General features: G+C 42.1%; 1 protein-coding gene across 1 annotated transcript; it reads left to right on the forward strand.

The window, feature by feature from the left end:
• The first annotated feature begins 4,082 nt into the window (after positions 1-4,082).
• Positions 4,083-13,550, forward strand: LOC106561105 (purine nucleoside phosphorylase). Its single transcript, XM_014124754.2, is given in 7 exon segments — positions 4,083-4,402; positions 8,193-8,362; positions 8,711-8,802; positions 12,361-12,536; positions 12,800-12,990; positions 13,136-13,227; positions 13,229-13,550. Coding segments are annotated over 7 exon segments (855 nt in total). The 5' UTR covers positions 4,083-4,373; the 3' UTR covers positions 13,334-13,550.
• Positions 13,551-15,684: the final 2,134 nt, after the last annotated feature.

Below are 15,684 nucleotides of genomic sequence, written 5' to 3' on the forward strand. Positions count from 1 at the left end.
ACTCACTGAAGTCTGTGATTTCCCAGTTCCAAGTTTCCAGTTGTTTTGAATGCGGCAGAAATCATGCTGGATTGATAGCATGGCAAATGTATTCAACCTTTTCTGGCCCATGGTGTTACGTGTGAATGTTTATCCTTTTAAGTTTGGAAAATAGACCCTTTCAGACAGATGTTTTAAATCCTTAAAGCCAGACTTGGACCACACACCCACTCCACCAAATAGCAGGCCTAGCTCACCCTGTAGATTCTGCAGAGACGTAGTGTCCCCATGAGTGACAGAACACTGAGACAATTATGGCGCAACTAGAGAAGATTACCAACACCTACGTTCTGTATATTCTGCTGGCTGCCCCAACACCACAGAAAGCACTGAGCTAGGCTGAAACACCTGCATTTTGGAGCTGCCTTACTCAAGAAAGAGACCTTGTTTGTATGTGGCTTTATTGACTCAAAGTTTGCAAACTGATATGTTACATGAATTAATGCAAAAATAACAGGCAAAACAGGTGGCGCTCAAAACAGGTGGGGCTCAAAACTGACAGGTTGCCACTGCATATACCCCTTAAAACACCCATCAAAAGAGAGGCATAATAAGTCATGTCAAACTGTGTAGAATTGCAGGAAATTCATTTTTATGTACAAATGATATGCATTTTTTAACATTCCTTTATGAGGAAATATCAAGCATTTTTTAAACAGTCTGTTTGAGATAGAAGTTTGAGGTGAGGTTTTTGAAGTGTTTTTTCTCTAATTCATGCTCTGACAACAAATACGAGTATAGGATGAGTCAACAACATTATTTGGGTATGAGTCTCTCTCAATGTAGGCCTTCACAAGGCAAAATGAAATCAAAACCTGACATTTAACCACAATCAAACGACAGACATCATGGGTAATTATGCATTTCACATGATGTCAGTGCAGGCTCTTTGACCACAAAGACACATTCAAAAGCCTGTCATGTGGGCACAACTGCTCTGTGTGAAAGGGACGTTTAAAGGGGGGATTTCCAGTGTGAGGGCATGGTTTCAGGTAGCCTACACATATTACACATCAAATATTCCCCTTCATCCAGTTTCACTATTTCAGTAAATCATTTTAATGTGGTGAAGTTTTAACGTAGGCCTAATGAATTACAAAAAAATATGGTTAGTCATAGGAGCCTTTCAGTTCCCTATGTTGAATCTGCCCGGCCCAGTGGGTGGGGTTATATCCTGCCTGTTTGGCCCTGTCTCGGGGTATCGACGGACGGGGCCACAGTGTCTCCCGACCCTTCCTGAGTCAGCCTCCAGTATTCATGCTGCAATAGTTTATGTGTCGGGGGGTTAGGGTCAGTCTGTTATATCTGGAGTATTTCTCCTGTCTTATCCGGTGGCCTGTGTGAATTTAAGTATGCTCTCTCTAATTCTCTCTCTCTTTTACTCTCTTTTTCTCTTCTCTCTTTCTTTCTTTCTTTCTTTCTTTCTTTCTTTCTCTCTTTCTTTCTCTCTCTCTCTCTCTCTCTAGGAGGACCTGAGCCCTAGGACCATGCCTCAGGACTACCTGGCCTGATGACTCCTTGCTGTCCCCAGCCCACCTGGTCGTGCTGCTGCTCCAGTTTCAACTGCTCTACCTGCGGCTATGGAACCCTGACCTGTCCACCGGACGTGCTACCTGTCCCATGACCTGCTATTTTCAACTCTCTAGAGACAGCAGGAGCGGTAGAGATACTGTCAAAGATCGGCTATGAAAAAGCCAGCTGACATTTACTCTTGAGGTGCTGACTTGTTGCACCCTCGACAACTACTATGATTATTATTATTTGACCATGCTGGTCATTTATGAACATTTGAACATCTTGGCCATGTGCTGTTATAATCTCCACCCGGCACAGCCAGAAGAGGACTGGCCAACCCTCATAGCCTGGTTCCTCTCTGGGTTTCTTCCTAGGTTTTGGCCTTTCTAGGGAGTTTTTCCTAGCCACCGTGCTTCTACACCTGCATTGCTTGCTGTTTGGGGTTTTAGGCTGGGTTTCTGTACAGCACTTTGAGATATCAGCTGATGTAAGAAGGGCTATATAAATAAATTTGATTTGTTTTGATTTGAAAGCATGAAATATATTGAGGCAAAGAATATATTTAGGCAAAGAATAGTCAGTGTAGCCTACAAATAGAACTCAATTGACTGAACATTACATTTATTTCAATATGATTAAAATATATACAGTGAGGGAAAAAAGCATTTGATCCCCTGCTGATTTTGTACGTTTGCCCACTGACAAAGAAATGATCAGCCTATAATTTTAATGGAAGTTTTATTTGAACAGTGAGAGACAGAATAACAACAAAAAAATCCAGAAAAACGCATGTCAAAAATGTTATAAATTAATTTGCATTTTAATGAGGGAAATAAGTATTTGACCCCCTCTGCAAAACATGACTTAGTACTTGGTGGCAAAACCCTTGTTGGCAATCACAGAGGTCAGACGTTTCTTGCAGTTGGCCACCAGGTTTGCACACATCTCAGGAGGGATTTTGTCCCACTCCTCTTTGCAGATCTTCTGCAAGTCATTAAGGTTTTCAGGCTGACGTTTGGCAACTCGAACCTTCAGCTCCCTCCACAGATTTTCTATGGGATTAAGGTCTGGAGACTGGCTAGGCCACTCCAAGATCTTAATGTGCTTCTTCTTACGCCACTCCTTTGTTGCCTTGGCCGTGTGTTTTGGGTCATTGTCATGCTGGAATACCCAGCCCTGGCTGAGGGAAGGAGATTCTCACCCAAGATTTGATGGTACATGGCCCCGTCCATCGTCCCTTTGATGCTGTGAAGTTGTCCTGTCCCCTTAGCAGAAAAACACCCCCAAAGCATAATGATTCCACCTCCATGTTTGACGGTGGGGATGGTGTTCTTGGGGTCATAGACAGCATTCCTCCTCTTCCAAACACGACGAGTTGAGTTGATGCCAAAGAGCTCCATTTTGGTCTCATCTGACCACAACACTTTCACCCAGTTGTCCTCTGAATCATTCAGATGTTCATTGGAAAACTTCAGACGGGCATGTATATGTGCTTTCTTGAGCAGGGAGACCTTGCGGGCGCTGCAGGATTTCAGTCCTTCACGGCGTAGTGTGTTACCAATTGTTTTCTTGGTGACTATGGTCCCAGCTGCCTTGAGATCATTGACAAGATCCTCTCGTGTAGTTCTGGGCTGATTCCTCACCGTTTTCATGATCATTGCAACTCCACGAGGTGAGATCTTGCATGGAGCCCCAGGCCGAGGGAGATTGACAGTTCTTTTGTGTTTCTTCCATTTGCGAATAATCGCACCAACTGTTGTCACCTTCTCACCAAGCTGCTTGGCGATGGTTTTGTAGCCCATTCCAGCCTTGCGTAGGTCTACAATCTTGTCCCTGACATCCTTGGAGAGCTCTTTGGTCTTGGCAATGGTCGATAGTTTGTAATCTGATTGATTTATTGCTTCTGTGGACAAGTGTCTTTTATACAGGTAACAAACTGAGATTAGGAGCACTCCCTTTAAGAGTGTGCTCCTAATCTCAGCTCGTTACCTGTATAAAAGACACCTGGGAGCCAGAAATCTTTCTGATTGAGAGGGGGTCAAATACTTATTTCCCTCTTTAAAATGCAAATCAATTTATAACATTTTTGACATGCGTTTTTCTGGATTTTTTTGTTGTTATTCTGTCTCTCACTGTTCAAATAAACCTACCATTAAAATTATAGACTTTGTCAGTGGGCAAACGTACAAACTCAGCAGGGGATCAAATACTTTTCCCCCTCACTGTAGGCCTATGTAGCCTATAGGCCTGCTGTAGTACTATTTATTGTTTAATGCAGTCATCTCGGTTTTAATTTTAAGCATATATTTATCCTTTGCTTGTTCAATTGCAAAGACATTGCCGACTTTGCATTTGAAGTCAACTTTGTTCCCAAGTTATCTGTGGTCCCAGAGAGACAGATAAACAGCTTGATTATATGTTTATAGATCTTCTGTGTATAAACTGACGCGGAAGGGCAAAAAATAATCTAACGACGCACTTAGATGTTTTACGAATGGTCTGAGAGGCAGTCTGTAAATAACGAGCGTTTTCAAGTGCAACTTTACTAACGAAGGTTTAGTGAAACAGCTCGGAAATGTAACGATGTCGATGTTCCTACGAAGGTTCTAACGATGAACTTGGCTCTAAGATGCTTTGAGAAACCGGGCCCAGTCTGTTAGAAATGTTGCATAGGACAACGAGCCCTGTCAAAGGAACCGCAAGTCCACCGACTCCTCCTCTGCCACGCCACACTCCCATCACATCTGTCCGTCGCAACCGCGACCTCGTCCTACGATTACCGTTTGTAGCTAAACTCAGTAGCTGAAGAACAAACAGCAATGAACATTTCATCTTCGAACCCATCCAGGTAAGATAACATATCGGTGGAGCCTATATCGGGGTGAAAAGCACTCTGGTTTAACAGTTGTCCTCATGGTAGGCTACAGTAGAGCCTATAACAATTTAGCAACGGTTATCTGCTAATCAATTCGTCTGTGTCAGGGGTTGGAAGCGCACAGTAACCCATGAATGTTCTGTGCCTAGTTTCCCGATAGCGATGGAATTTAGGGCTACGAGTGTTTTAGAGATGCATATCTCCTACAACAGCCGAAGATGTGTCAAGCGTTTCCCACGCAAAAAGAACGGTCGTCGTTGGAGCATGTGTCGATACTGAAGGATCGAAAGAAAGGGCCCGCTGCTCTATGATCAGTTTACTCCATTCAAATATTTCCTTAACATTAGTTCACAATACTGACGACGGATCAGCTCCTAGAGAGATATTACCACCTACGGCTGCAAATATTGAGGCGGCTTATTATAATGCTTACCCAATAACAAATGCACTAAATCACAAATTTAGCACATCATTGCATACATGTTAGGCTACACATCATGAAATATGTATTGAGACAAATTACAGACAGTAGCATACAAGTAGCAAAATAGAAATCAATTGATTGAACATGAAATTTCAATATGAATTAAATAGGCCTATAGACTACTGTTTTTAGGCTATATTTTAATGCGCTCATCCCGGTTGTCTTTGTATGCGTCGCTTGTTTGTTTCAATTGTTAAGACATTGGCAGCTTTGTACTTACTTGTATTTAACTTTGTCCTGAAGTTATCAGCGGTCACAGAGAGACGGATAAACCATGATATTCTATGTTTAGCGGAGATCTTCTGTGTACAAAGTGAAGCGGGAGGGTGAAAAAAACAGTGGAGTGCAGTAATATCTAACAAGTAATCTAACAATTCCCAACAACTACCAAATACACACAAATATACGAAGTAAACTAACAATTCCCCAACAACTACCTAATACACACAAATCTAAAGTGGTGAATGAAAATATGTACATATAAGTATATGGATGAGCGATTGCTGAGCGGCATAGACAAGGTGCAGTAGATGGTACAAAATACATTATATATATGTGATATGAGCAATGTGAGATATGTAGACATTATTAAAGTGGCATTATTTAAAGTGACTAGTGATCCATTTATTAAAGTGTCCAGTGATTAGTGTGGTTAGTGATGGCTGTTTAACAGTCTGATGGCCTTGAGATAGAAGCTGTTTTTCAGTCTCTCGGTCCCAGCTTTGATGCACCTATACTGACCTCGCCATCTGGATGTTAACGGGGTGAACAGGCAGTGGCTCGGGTGGTTATTGTCCTTGATTATCTTTTTGGCCTTCCTGTGACATCGGGTGCTGTAGTTGTCCTGGAGGGCAGGTAGTTTGCCCACGGTGATGCGTTGTGCAGCCCTTACTACCCTCTGGAGAGCCTTACGGTTGTGGGCTGTGCAGTTGCCGTACCAGGCTGTGATAAATCCTGACAGGATGCTCTCGATTGTGCATCTGTGAAAGTTTGTCAGGGTTTTGCGTGACAATCCAAATTTCTTCAGCCTCCTGAGGTTGACGAGGTGCTGTTGCGCCTTCTTCACCACACTGTCTGTGTGGGTGAACCATTTCAGTTTGTCTGTGATGTGTGCGCCGAGGAACTTAAAACTTTCCACCTTCTCCACTGCTGTCCCTGATAACGATGGTTTGGAGAAAAATCTCGGAGATTTAACGATGCTCATAAGAAGTTCCTAACGACAAACTTGGCCTTAAGATTCTTTTGGGAAACCGGGCCCTGGTTCGACTTCCAATATTCCAGCTTCAGTCAGTCATTCATAGGCTACAATGTGGCAATGGATTGGGCTACATGAAATGGGCAGATTTGTAAATGTTCATGGCAAGAGATTATCGTGGTTCTCTGGTATAATTGACTTATCTGATAGAAATCAATACAAATTGCTGATATAGGCCTACATATCGAAAATCTCGATTCCTAATATAAGGTTAATAATATTGAACAATATTTTAGCTTATTTTCCACCCTATTATTTGTGTTTAGGCTACATCCTAATACGTAGGTACACGATGACCTGGGTAACACTTAAAGAGACATGCTTACTTTTCATGAAAACCCTATGCAAAATGCTATTGTTACTCTTCTATATTTTTATTGTTTTACTTTAGTTCATTTAGTAAATATTTTCTCAACTCTTATTTTTCTTAAAACTGCATTGTTGGTTAAGGGCTTGTAAGTAAGCATTTCACGGTGAGGTCTACACCTGTTGTATTCGGCGCATGTGACAAATAACATTTGATTTGATTTGATTGAAGCATTGAAAGCAGCCCAACTTTTGCCAGCTCATTTGAAAGGAAAGGGACTCGGCGTTGTAAGTACACAATGAGTGGCCATTGTGCGTGTTCATTGAGCGCCTGGTTCAGGGAGTGTGCAGTCGCGCGGCCCGGTGGACCGTACTGAATGGAGGGTCCTGTTCCGGCAGTGGCCAGCAGCACCACGGACAGCTCCGTGATGGAAGCGCTGCGCTTTCACGGAATCAGCCAATCCGTCTGCGGCTCATCTCCTCCTGTCCTGTGAGCTCCCCCCATTTACTACAGCGAGCAGAAAACTACCAGTATAAAAAACAGCTTCAATGCTTCAAATTAAACATGCCTGATATGAACGTTTATGGTGACGAGATTTATTGCTAACATTGAACACCTTTTATTGCCCCCCAAAGAAAATTGAGGAAGACGAACTGTTTACTTTGGGCAGGACTTTGTTTATTCTGTGGCGAATTATTGGTTCAAAACGTAAATAAGACAGTAATTCCCAGTTCCCACCTGTATGATTGGTTCAAAACGTAAATAAGACATAGTCATTTCCAGTTCCCACCTGTATGTCCTGTTTCATATAATCATGCAGTCCACTTCACAGGTTTACAATAGTATCTGTTGTACAGTAAAATAACATTAAGGAATATTTTTTATTTTCTTAAAAACAACAGAACAAACTGCTTTCTATGCCACTAATGTTGGTTAGATTGGCCTGCAGACCAAGTGATCTCATTGGATTTATGGTCACTTATAAAATCTGTTTATGCCTACTTTTTAATGACAGGACTTGCAATCATTCACCATGTCCAACCGATGAGTATGCCAACAACCATAATGTCTCAAATGCCAATACAACTTGATATGCTTGTAGAGTTTAAATGTGTAGAAGTTAATTACATTTTGTTGTATTCAATTTAATTCAATTAGATAAGCTCTCCCACTCTCTCTCTCTCTCTCTCCCTCTGTCTCTCCCTCCCACACACACACATTCAGTACCAAGAGAGCGGATTCATTTATTTTTAAATTGAACCTTTATTTAACTAGGCAAGTCAGTTAAGAACAAATTCTTATTTACAATGACGGCCTACACCGGCCAAACCCAGACGACGTGGGGCCAATTGTGCGCCGCCCTATGGGACTCACCATCACGGACGGTTGTGATACAGCCTGGATTCATACCAGGGTGTCTGTAGTGACGCCTCAAACACTGAGATGCAGTGCTTTAGACCGCTGTGCCACACGGGAGCCCGGGGTGTGAAGGGGTGTGTTTGTCTATGATTCTGTTATTAGTAGCTGAAGGAGTTGCTAAGATACTTGACAGTAATTGACAGGTTTTGCATAATCAAAAAACAAATGTTCCCATTGGTTGTGTTCAGATGAAAGGTGTATAGTAATCCATCTCTGCAGAAACACAGATGATCATTGATGATTTAGATTGTAACATTATACTGAATAGCATGAACTTACTATCTGTTTCTTCCCTCAGTTACAAATATGAAGATTACAGGGAGACAGCTGATTGGTTGCTGTCCCACACTGAGCAGAGGCCTAAAATAGCCATCGTCTGTGGTTCTGGCCTCTGTGGTCTTGCTGACCTGCTGGACAACAAGAATATGTTTCCCTACAAGGACATCCCACACTTCCCCAACAGCACAGGTCAGACACCATCCTTATCCTGCACTCTACCGCCTGAAACTGTACAGCATCATGCTGTCTTCAGTTTGTACATGCATCATTACATCATCCAGCTCAATAGCTCTATAGAAGTTATAATGATCATTGATAACTTACGTATTTAGTCATTTAATGTCAGATAAGAAATGTTTATGTAGATGTTTTGAAAGTTGAAGTAAGAACACCAGTCCTTCACTGTGACCCAGAACCAGACCATCACCCGATGGTGGCTGCTGCTTCCTGTCCTTGGGACCTGACTGAAATATTTACATTCGGCAATTCTATTAAAATCCTCCTCCTGTCTTTCTTGTTGCACCACTGCTGTACAAGGACATGTCAGTCAGCTGGTATTTGGGGAGCTGCAGGGGAAGCAGTGTGTCTGTATGCAGGGCCACTTCAACGAGGGCTATGACATTGCCACGGTGAGTCCACTCTTTCCACCCACCAGAGCCATATCCTCATTACATTGGATTAATATTTAATGAAAAAGTGTATTGGAATGCTTGTATATCCCATGATAAACTTGACACCTTATGGGATGATATTTTTTTTTAAATACAGCTACTATATTCTTTCAAATGAGTAGTGAGGTCCTCAATGATATTTCAGCAGTTTGCACTTTTATGAAGAAGTCCCGTTATGTTAGAATAACACAGTTAGTGTCTTCAGTTAGCTTTTGACCTCTATGAAAGTAGTATAGCAGTCAACTTGGGTTAACCTTTGACAGTGTTAGTTGAATTTTCACGTCTAAATCTTGGGACCCTCTTAAAACACAATCTGTCTGCACCCTGACCTACTATAAGCATTTTTTTATCTATTTTCTATTGAACCTTTATTTAACTAGGCAAGTCAGTTGAGAACAAATTCTTATTTACAATGACGGCCTACCAAAAGGCAAAAGGCCTCCTGCAGGGATGGGGGCTGGGATTAAAAATAAAAATAATTTTAATTAAAATATAGGACAAAACACACATCACGACAAGAGAGACAACACAACACTACATAAAGAGAGACTTAAGACAACAAGAGAGACAACACAACATAAAGAGAGACCTAAGACAACAAGAGAGACAACACAACACTACATAAAGAGAGACCTAAGACAACAAGAGAGACAACACAACATAAAGAGAGACCTAAGACAACAAGAGAGACAACACAACATAAAGAGAGACCTAAGACAACAAGAGAGACAACACAACACAACATAAAGAGAGACTTAAGACAACAAGAGAGACAACACAACACTACATAAAGAGAGACTTAAGACAACAAGAGAGACAACACAACACAACATAAAGAGAGACCTAAGACAACAAGAGAGACAACACAACATAAAGAGAGACCTAAGACAACAAGAGAGACAACACAACATAAAGAGAGACCTAAGACAACAAGAGAGACAACACAACACAACATAAAGAGAGACCTAAGACAACAAGAGAGACAACACAACACTACATAAAGAGAGACCTAAGACAACAAGAGAGACAACACAACACTACATAAAGAGAGACCTAAGACAACAAGAGAGACAACACAACATAAAGAGAGACCTAAGACAACAAGAGAGACAACACAACACTACATAAAGAGAGACCTAAGACAACAAGAGAGACAACACAACACTACATAAAGAGAGACCTAAGACTAGGACATTAAAACTTCTTCAGGATCTTTGTCCCGTCCACGGGACAGTTGAGCTAACGTAGGCTAATGCCATTAGCATGAGGTTGTAAGTAACAAGAACATTTCCCAGGACGTAGACATATCTGATATTGGCAGAAAGCTTAAATTCTTGTTAATCTAACTGCACTGTCCAATAATCTAACTGCACTGTCCAATTTACAAATCAAATCAAATTGTATTGGTCACATACACATGGTTAGCAGATGTTAATGCAAGTGTAGCGAAATGCTTGCGCTTCTAGTTCCGACCATGCGGTAATATCTAACAAGTGATCTAACAATTTCACAACAACTACCTTATTTATTTATTTATTTATTTTACCGTTATTTTACCAGGTAAGTTGACTGAGAACACATTGTCATTTACAGCAACGACCTGGGGAATAGTTACAGGGGAGAGGAGGGGGATGAATGAGCCAATTGTAAGCTGGGGATGATTATACACACAAGTGTAAAGGAATGAATAAGAATATGTACATATAAATATATGGATGAGCGATGGCCGAACGGTATAGGCAAGATGCAGTAGATGCTATAGAGTAGGGTATATACATATGAGATGAGTAATGTAGGGTATGTAAACATTATATAAAGTGGTATTGTTTAAAGTGACTAGTGATACATTTATTACATCCATGTTTTATTTACTAAGTGGCTAGAGATTTGAGTCAGTATGTTGGCAGCAGCCACTCAATGTCAGTGATGGCTGTTTAACAGTCTGATGGCCTTGAGATAGAAGCTGTTTTTCAGTCTCTCGGTCCCAGCTTTGATGCACCTGTACTGACCTCGCCTTCTGGATGTTAACGGGGTGAACAGGCAGTGGCTCGGGTGGTTGTTGTCCTTGATGATCTTTTTGGCCTTCCTGTGACATCGGGTGGTGTAGGTGTCCTGGAGGGCAGGTAGTTTGCCCCCGGTGATGCGTTGTGCAGACCTCACTACCTTCTGGAGAGCCTTTGGTTGTGGGCGGAGCAGTTGCCGTACCAGGTGGTGATACAGCCCGACAGGATGCTCTCGATTGTGCATCTGTAAAAGTTTGTCAGGGTTTTGCGTGACAATCCAAATTTCTTCAGCCTCCTGAGGTTGAAGAGGCGCTGTTGCGCCTTCTTCACCACACTGTCTGTGTGGGTGGACCATTTCAGTTTGTCCGTGATGTGTACGCTAAGGAACTTAAAACTTTCCATCTTCTCCACTACTGTCCCGTCGATGTGGATAGGGGGGTGCTCCCTCTGCTGTTTCCTGAAGTCCACGATCATCTCCTTTGTTTTGTTGACGTTCAGTGTGAGGTTATTTTCCTGACACCACACTGCGAGGGCCCTCACCTCCTCCCTGTAGGCCGTCTTGTTGACTAGTCTCTCAGAGCACTTCATGATGACGGAAGTGAGTGCTACGGGGCGATAGTCGTTTAGCTCAGTTACCTTATCTTTCTTGGGAACAGGAACAATGGTGGCCCTCTTGAAGCATGTGGGAACAGCAGACTGGGATAGGGATTGATTGAATATGTCCGTAAACACACCAGCCAGCTGGTCTACACATGCTCTGAGGACGCGGCTAGGGATGCCGTCTGGGCCGGCAGCCTTGCGAGGGTTAACAAGTTTAAATGTTTTACTCACGTTGGCTGCGGTGAAGGAGAGCCCACAGGTTTTGGTAGCGGGCCGTGTCGGTGGCACTGTATTGTCCTCAAACAGTAGCTATTACAGTGAAAGAACACCATGCTATTGTTTGAGGGGAGTGCACAATTCTGAGCATGAAAAGTTATTAATAAACCAAGTAGGCACATTTGGGCAGTCATGAAACAAAATTTTTAACAGAAATGCAATGGTTCATTGGATCAGTCTAAAACTTTACACTGCTGCCATCTAGTGGCCAGAATCTAATTGCACCTAAACTGCAATAATACATTGTGGCCTTTCTCTTGCATTTCAAGAGAAAGGCCACATCTTTTACCAGATCTAATGTGTTATGTTCAATTACATTAATTTCACATTTCCACAAACATCAAAGTGTTTCCTTTAAAATGGTATCAAGAATATGCATATCCTTGCATTTGGTCCTGAGCTACAGGCAGTTAGATTTGGGTATGTCATTTTAGGTGAAAATTGAAAGAAAGGGTCCGATCTTCAAGAGGTTTTTAAGACCATAAATGTTTAATTTGACTTTATTTTGTTAAAATTATTCCACCCTCTATAATGATTATAGTCTAGTCACCTAGTAATAATGACAACAGTGCAGTTTTTCTGTTGAAAAATGTCAGCACTGAGTGATACCTTATCTCTAGTTCCTCTTTCTCTCCAGGTGACGTACCCGGGCCGAGTGTTCTTCCTGCTGGGGGTGGAGACCTTGATCATTACCAATGCTGTTGGGGGGCTGAACCCCAACTTTAAAGTGGGTGACATCATGCTGATCAAGGATCACATCAACATGCCTGGCTATGCAGGCCAGAACCCACTGTGTGGTCACAACGATGAAAGGTTAGAATAGCAGTCTTTTGATCTTTGGAAGGGTTCCGTTGCATGCTCCCTCTGTCTGAAGAGGATGGGCTTCTCTTTCTGCTGTGGAAAAGGCTCCCCAGAGGTCTCCTCCCACATTTTCCCATATATGGAGCCTGATTACTGGCATTTTATTACAGTAAAGGGCATGGGTCTTACCCTTGTGGAGTCCTTGGATTGTACTTTGTCCTTTACCTGACATGGAGAGCCTCTGATATGACACAGGACTTTATGTATCGTTTCAGGTTTGGAGTCCGTTTTCCCTGCATGTCGGACGCCTATGACAAAGACCTTTCTAGTCTGGCCAAAGAGACTGCTGAGGAGCAGGGCTGTTCCTCCTTCATCCAGCAAGGTGTGTACTGCATGCTGGCAGGTCCCACCTTTGAGACCATCGCAGAGTGCAGAGCTCTCCAGAAACTAGGCGCAGATGCTGTGGGTAAGTATGGGTCATTGGGTTTTTACCATGGCCTTCAAGTCTCTCAATAGCCATGTCCATTTCTTCTACAGAAAATGTACGAGTGTCAGGTTGAAAATGACCAAACTCAATGCTTGTCTTCTCTCACCCTCTCTGTGCTCTGTAGGTATGAGTACAGTCCCTGAGGTGGTGGTGGCCCGTCACTGTGGTCTCCGTGTCTTTGGCCTGTCTCTCATCACCAACAAGGTGGTCACAGAGCTACAATAGCCTGGAGAAGGCCAACCATGATGAGGTACTGGAGACCACACACATGCGTACTCAGGACCTACACAGGCTGATCAGTAACCTGCTAGCTAAGATGTAGATCAGCCCCAGTCTGTCTGTGTAATCAGCCCAGGAACATAGTTACTATAAGGGGATGTTATATAGGAAGTACAGATGAATATATTCCAGACTAGAGAAATGTCAATAGCTAGCATGAAATACAGAGGGATCATTGCAATGATATGATATACAGTTGAAGTCGGAAGTTTACATACACTTAGGTTGGAGTCATTAAAACTTGTTTTTCAACCACTCCACACATTTCTTGTTAACAAACTATAGTTTTGGCAAGTTGGTTAGGACATCTACTCTGTGCATGACACAAGTAATTTTTCCAACAATTGTTTACAGACAGATTATTTCACTTATAATTCACTGTATCACAATTCCAGTGGGTCAGAAGTTTACATACACTAAGTTGACTGTGCCTTTAAACAGCTTGGAAAAATCCTGAAAATGATGCAATGGCCTTAAAAGCTTCTGATAGTTGACATCATTTGAGTAAATTGGAGGTGTACCTGTGGATGTATTTCAAGGCCTACCTTCAAACTCAGTGCCTCTTTGCTTGACATCATGGGAAAATCAAAAGAAATCAGCCAAGACCTCAGAAAAAGAATTGTAGACCTCAACAAGTCTGGTTCATCCTTGGGAGCAATTTCCAAATGCCTGAAGGTACCACGTTCATCTGTACAAACAATAGTACGCAAGTATAAACACCATGGGACCACGCAGCCGTCATACCGCTCAGGAAGGAGACGCGTTCTGTCTTCTAGAGATGAACGTACTTTTGTGCGAAAGGTGCAAATCAATCCCAGGACAACAGCAAAGGACCTTGTGAAGATGCTGGAGGAAACAGGTACAAAAGTATCTATATCCACAGTAAAACGAGTCCTATATCGACATAACCTGAATGGCCCTCAGCAAGGAAGAAGCCACTGCTCCAACTGCCATAAAAAAGCTAGACTACAGTTTGCAACTGCACATGGGGACAAAGATCGTACTTTTTGGAGAAATGTCCTCTGGTCTGATGAAACAAAAATAGAACTGTTTGGCCATATTGACCATCGTTATGTTTGGAGGAAAAAGGGGGAGGCTTGCAAGCCGAATATCCCCAACCATGAAGCACGGGGGTGGCAGCATCATGTTGTATTGGTGCTTTGCTGCAGGAGGAACTGGTGCACTTCACAAAATAGATGGCATCATGAGGCAGGACAATTATGTGGATATATTGAAGCAACATAAGACATCAGTCAGGAAGTTATCCTCTCTGGGCTAGGTGGGACGAAATCGTCCCACCTACTCAACAGCCAGTGGAATCCCGTGGCTCGTTATTCAAATACCTTAGAAATGCTATAACTTCAATTTTTCAAAAAATATGACTATTTTACACCATTTTAAAGACAAGACTCTCGTTAATCTAACCACACTGTCCGATTTCAAAAAGGCTTTACAACGAAAGCAAAACATTAGATTATGTCAGCAGAGTACCCAGCCAGAAATAATCAGACACCCATTTTTCAAGCTAGCATATAATGTCACATAAACCCAAACCACAGCTAAATGCAGCACTAACCTTTGATGATCTTCATCAGATGACAATCCTATGACATTATGTTATACAATACATGCATGTTTTGTTCAATCAAGTTCATATTTATATCAAAAACCAGCTTTTTACATTAGCATGTGACGTTCAGAACTAGCATACCCACTGCAAACTTCCGGTGAATTTACTAAATTACTCACGATAAACGTTCACAAAAAACATAACAATTATTTTAAGAATTATAGATACAGAACTCCTTTATGCAATTGCTATGTCCGATTTTAAAATAGCTTTTCGGTGAAAGCACATTTTGCAATATTCTGAGTAGATAGCCCAGCCATCACGGGCTAGCTATTTAGACACCCACCAAGTTTAGCCCTCACCAAAGTCAGATTTACTATAAGAAAATTTGTATTACCTTTGCTGTTCTTTGTCAGAATGCACTCCCAGGACTTCTACTTCAATAACAAATGTTGGTTTGGTTCAAAATAATCCATAGTTATGTTCAAATATCCTCTGTTTTGTTCGTGCGTTCAAGACACTATCCGAAGGGTAAATAAGGGTGACGCGCCCGACGCGTTTCGTGACAAAAAATTATAAATATTCCATTACCGTACTTCGAAGCATGTCAACCGCTGTTTAAAATCAATTTTTATGCAATTTTTCTCGTAAAAAAGCGATAATATTCCGACCGGGAGTCGTTGTTTTAGTTCAAAGACAGAGAAAATAAAAACATGGGGTCGCCTCGTGCACGCGCCTCAGTCTCATTGTCCTCTGATAGACCACTTACCAAAGGCGCTAATGTTTTTCAGCCAGGGGCTGCAAAGACATCATTCAGCTTTTTC

The sequence above is a fragment of the Salmo salar genome, chromosome ssa10, assembly GCF_905237065.1.
Source record: "Salmo salar chromosome ssa10, Ssal_v3.1, whole genome shotgun sequence".
Classification (NCBI taxonomy): Eukaryota; Metazoa; Chordata; class Actinopteri; order Salmoniformes; family Salmonidae; genus Salmo; species Salmo salar.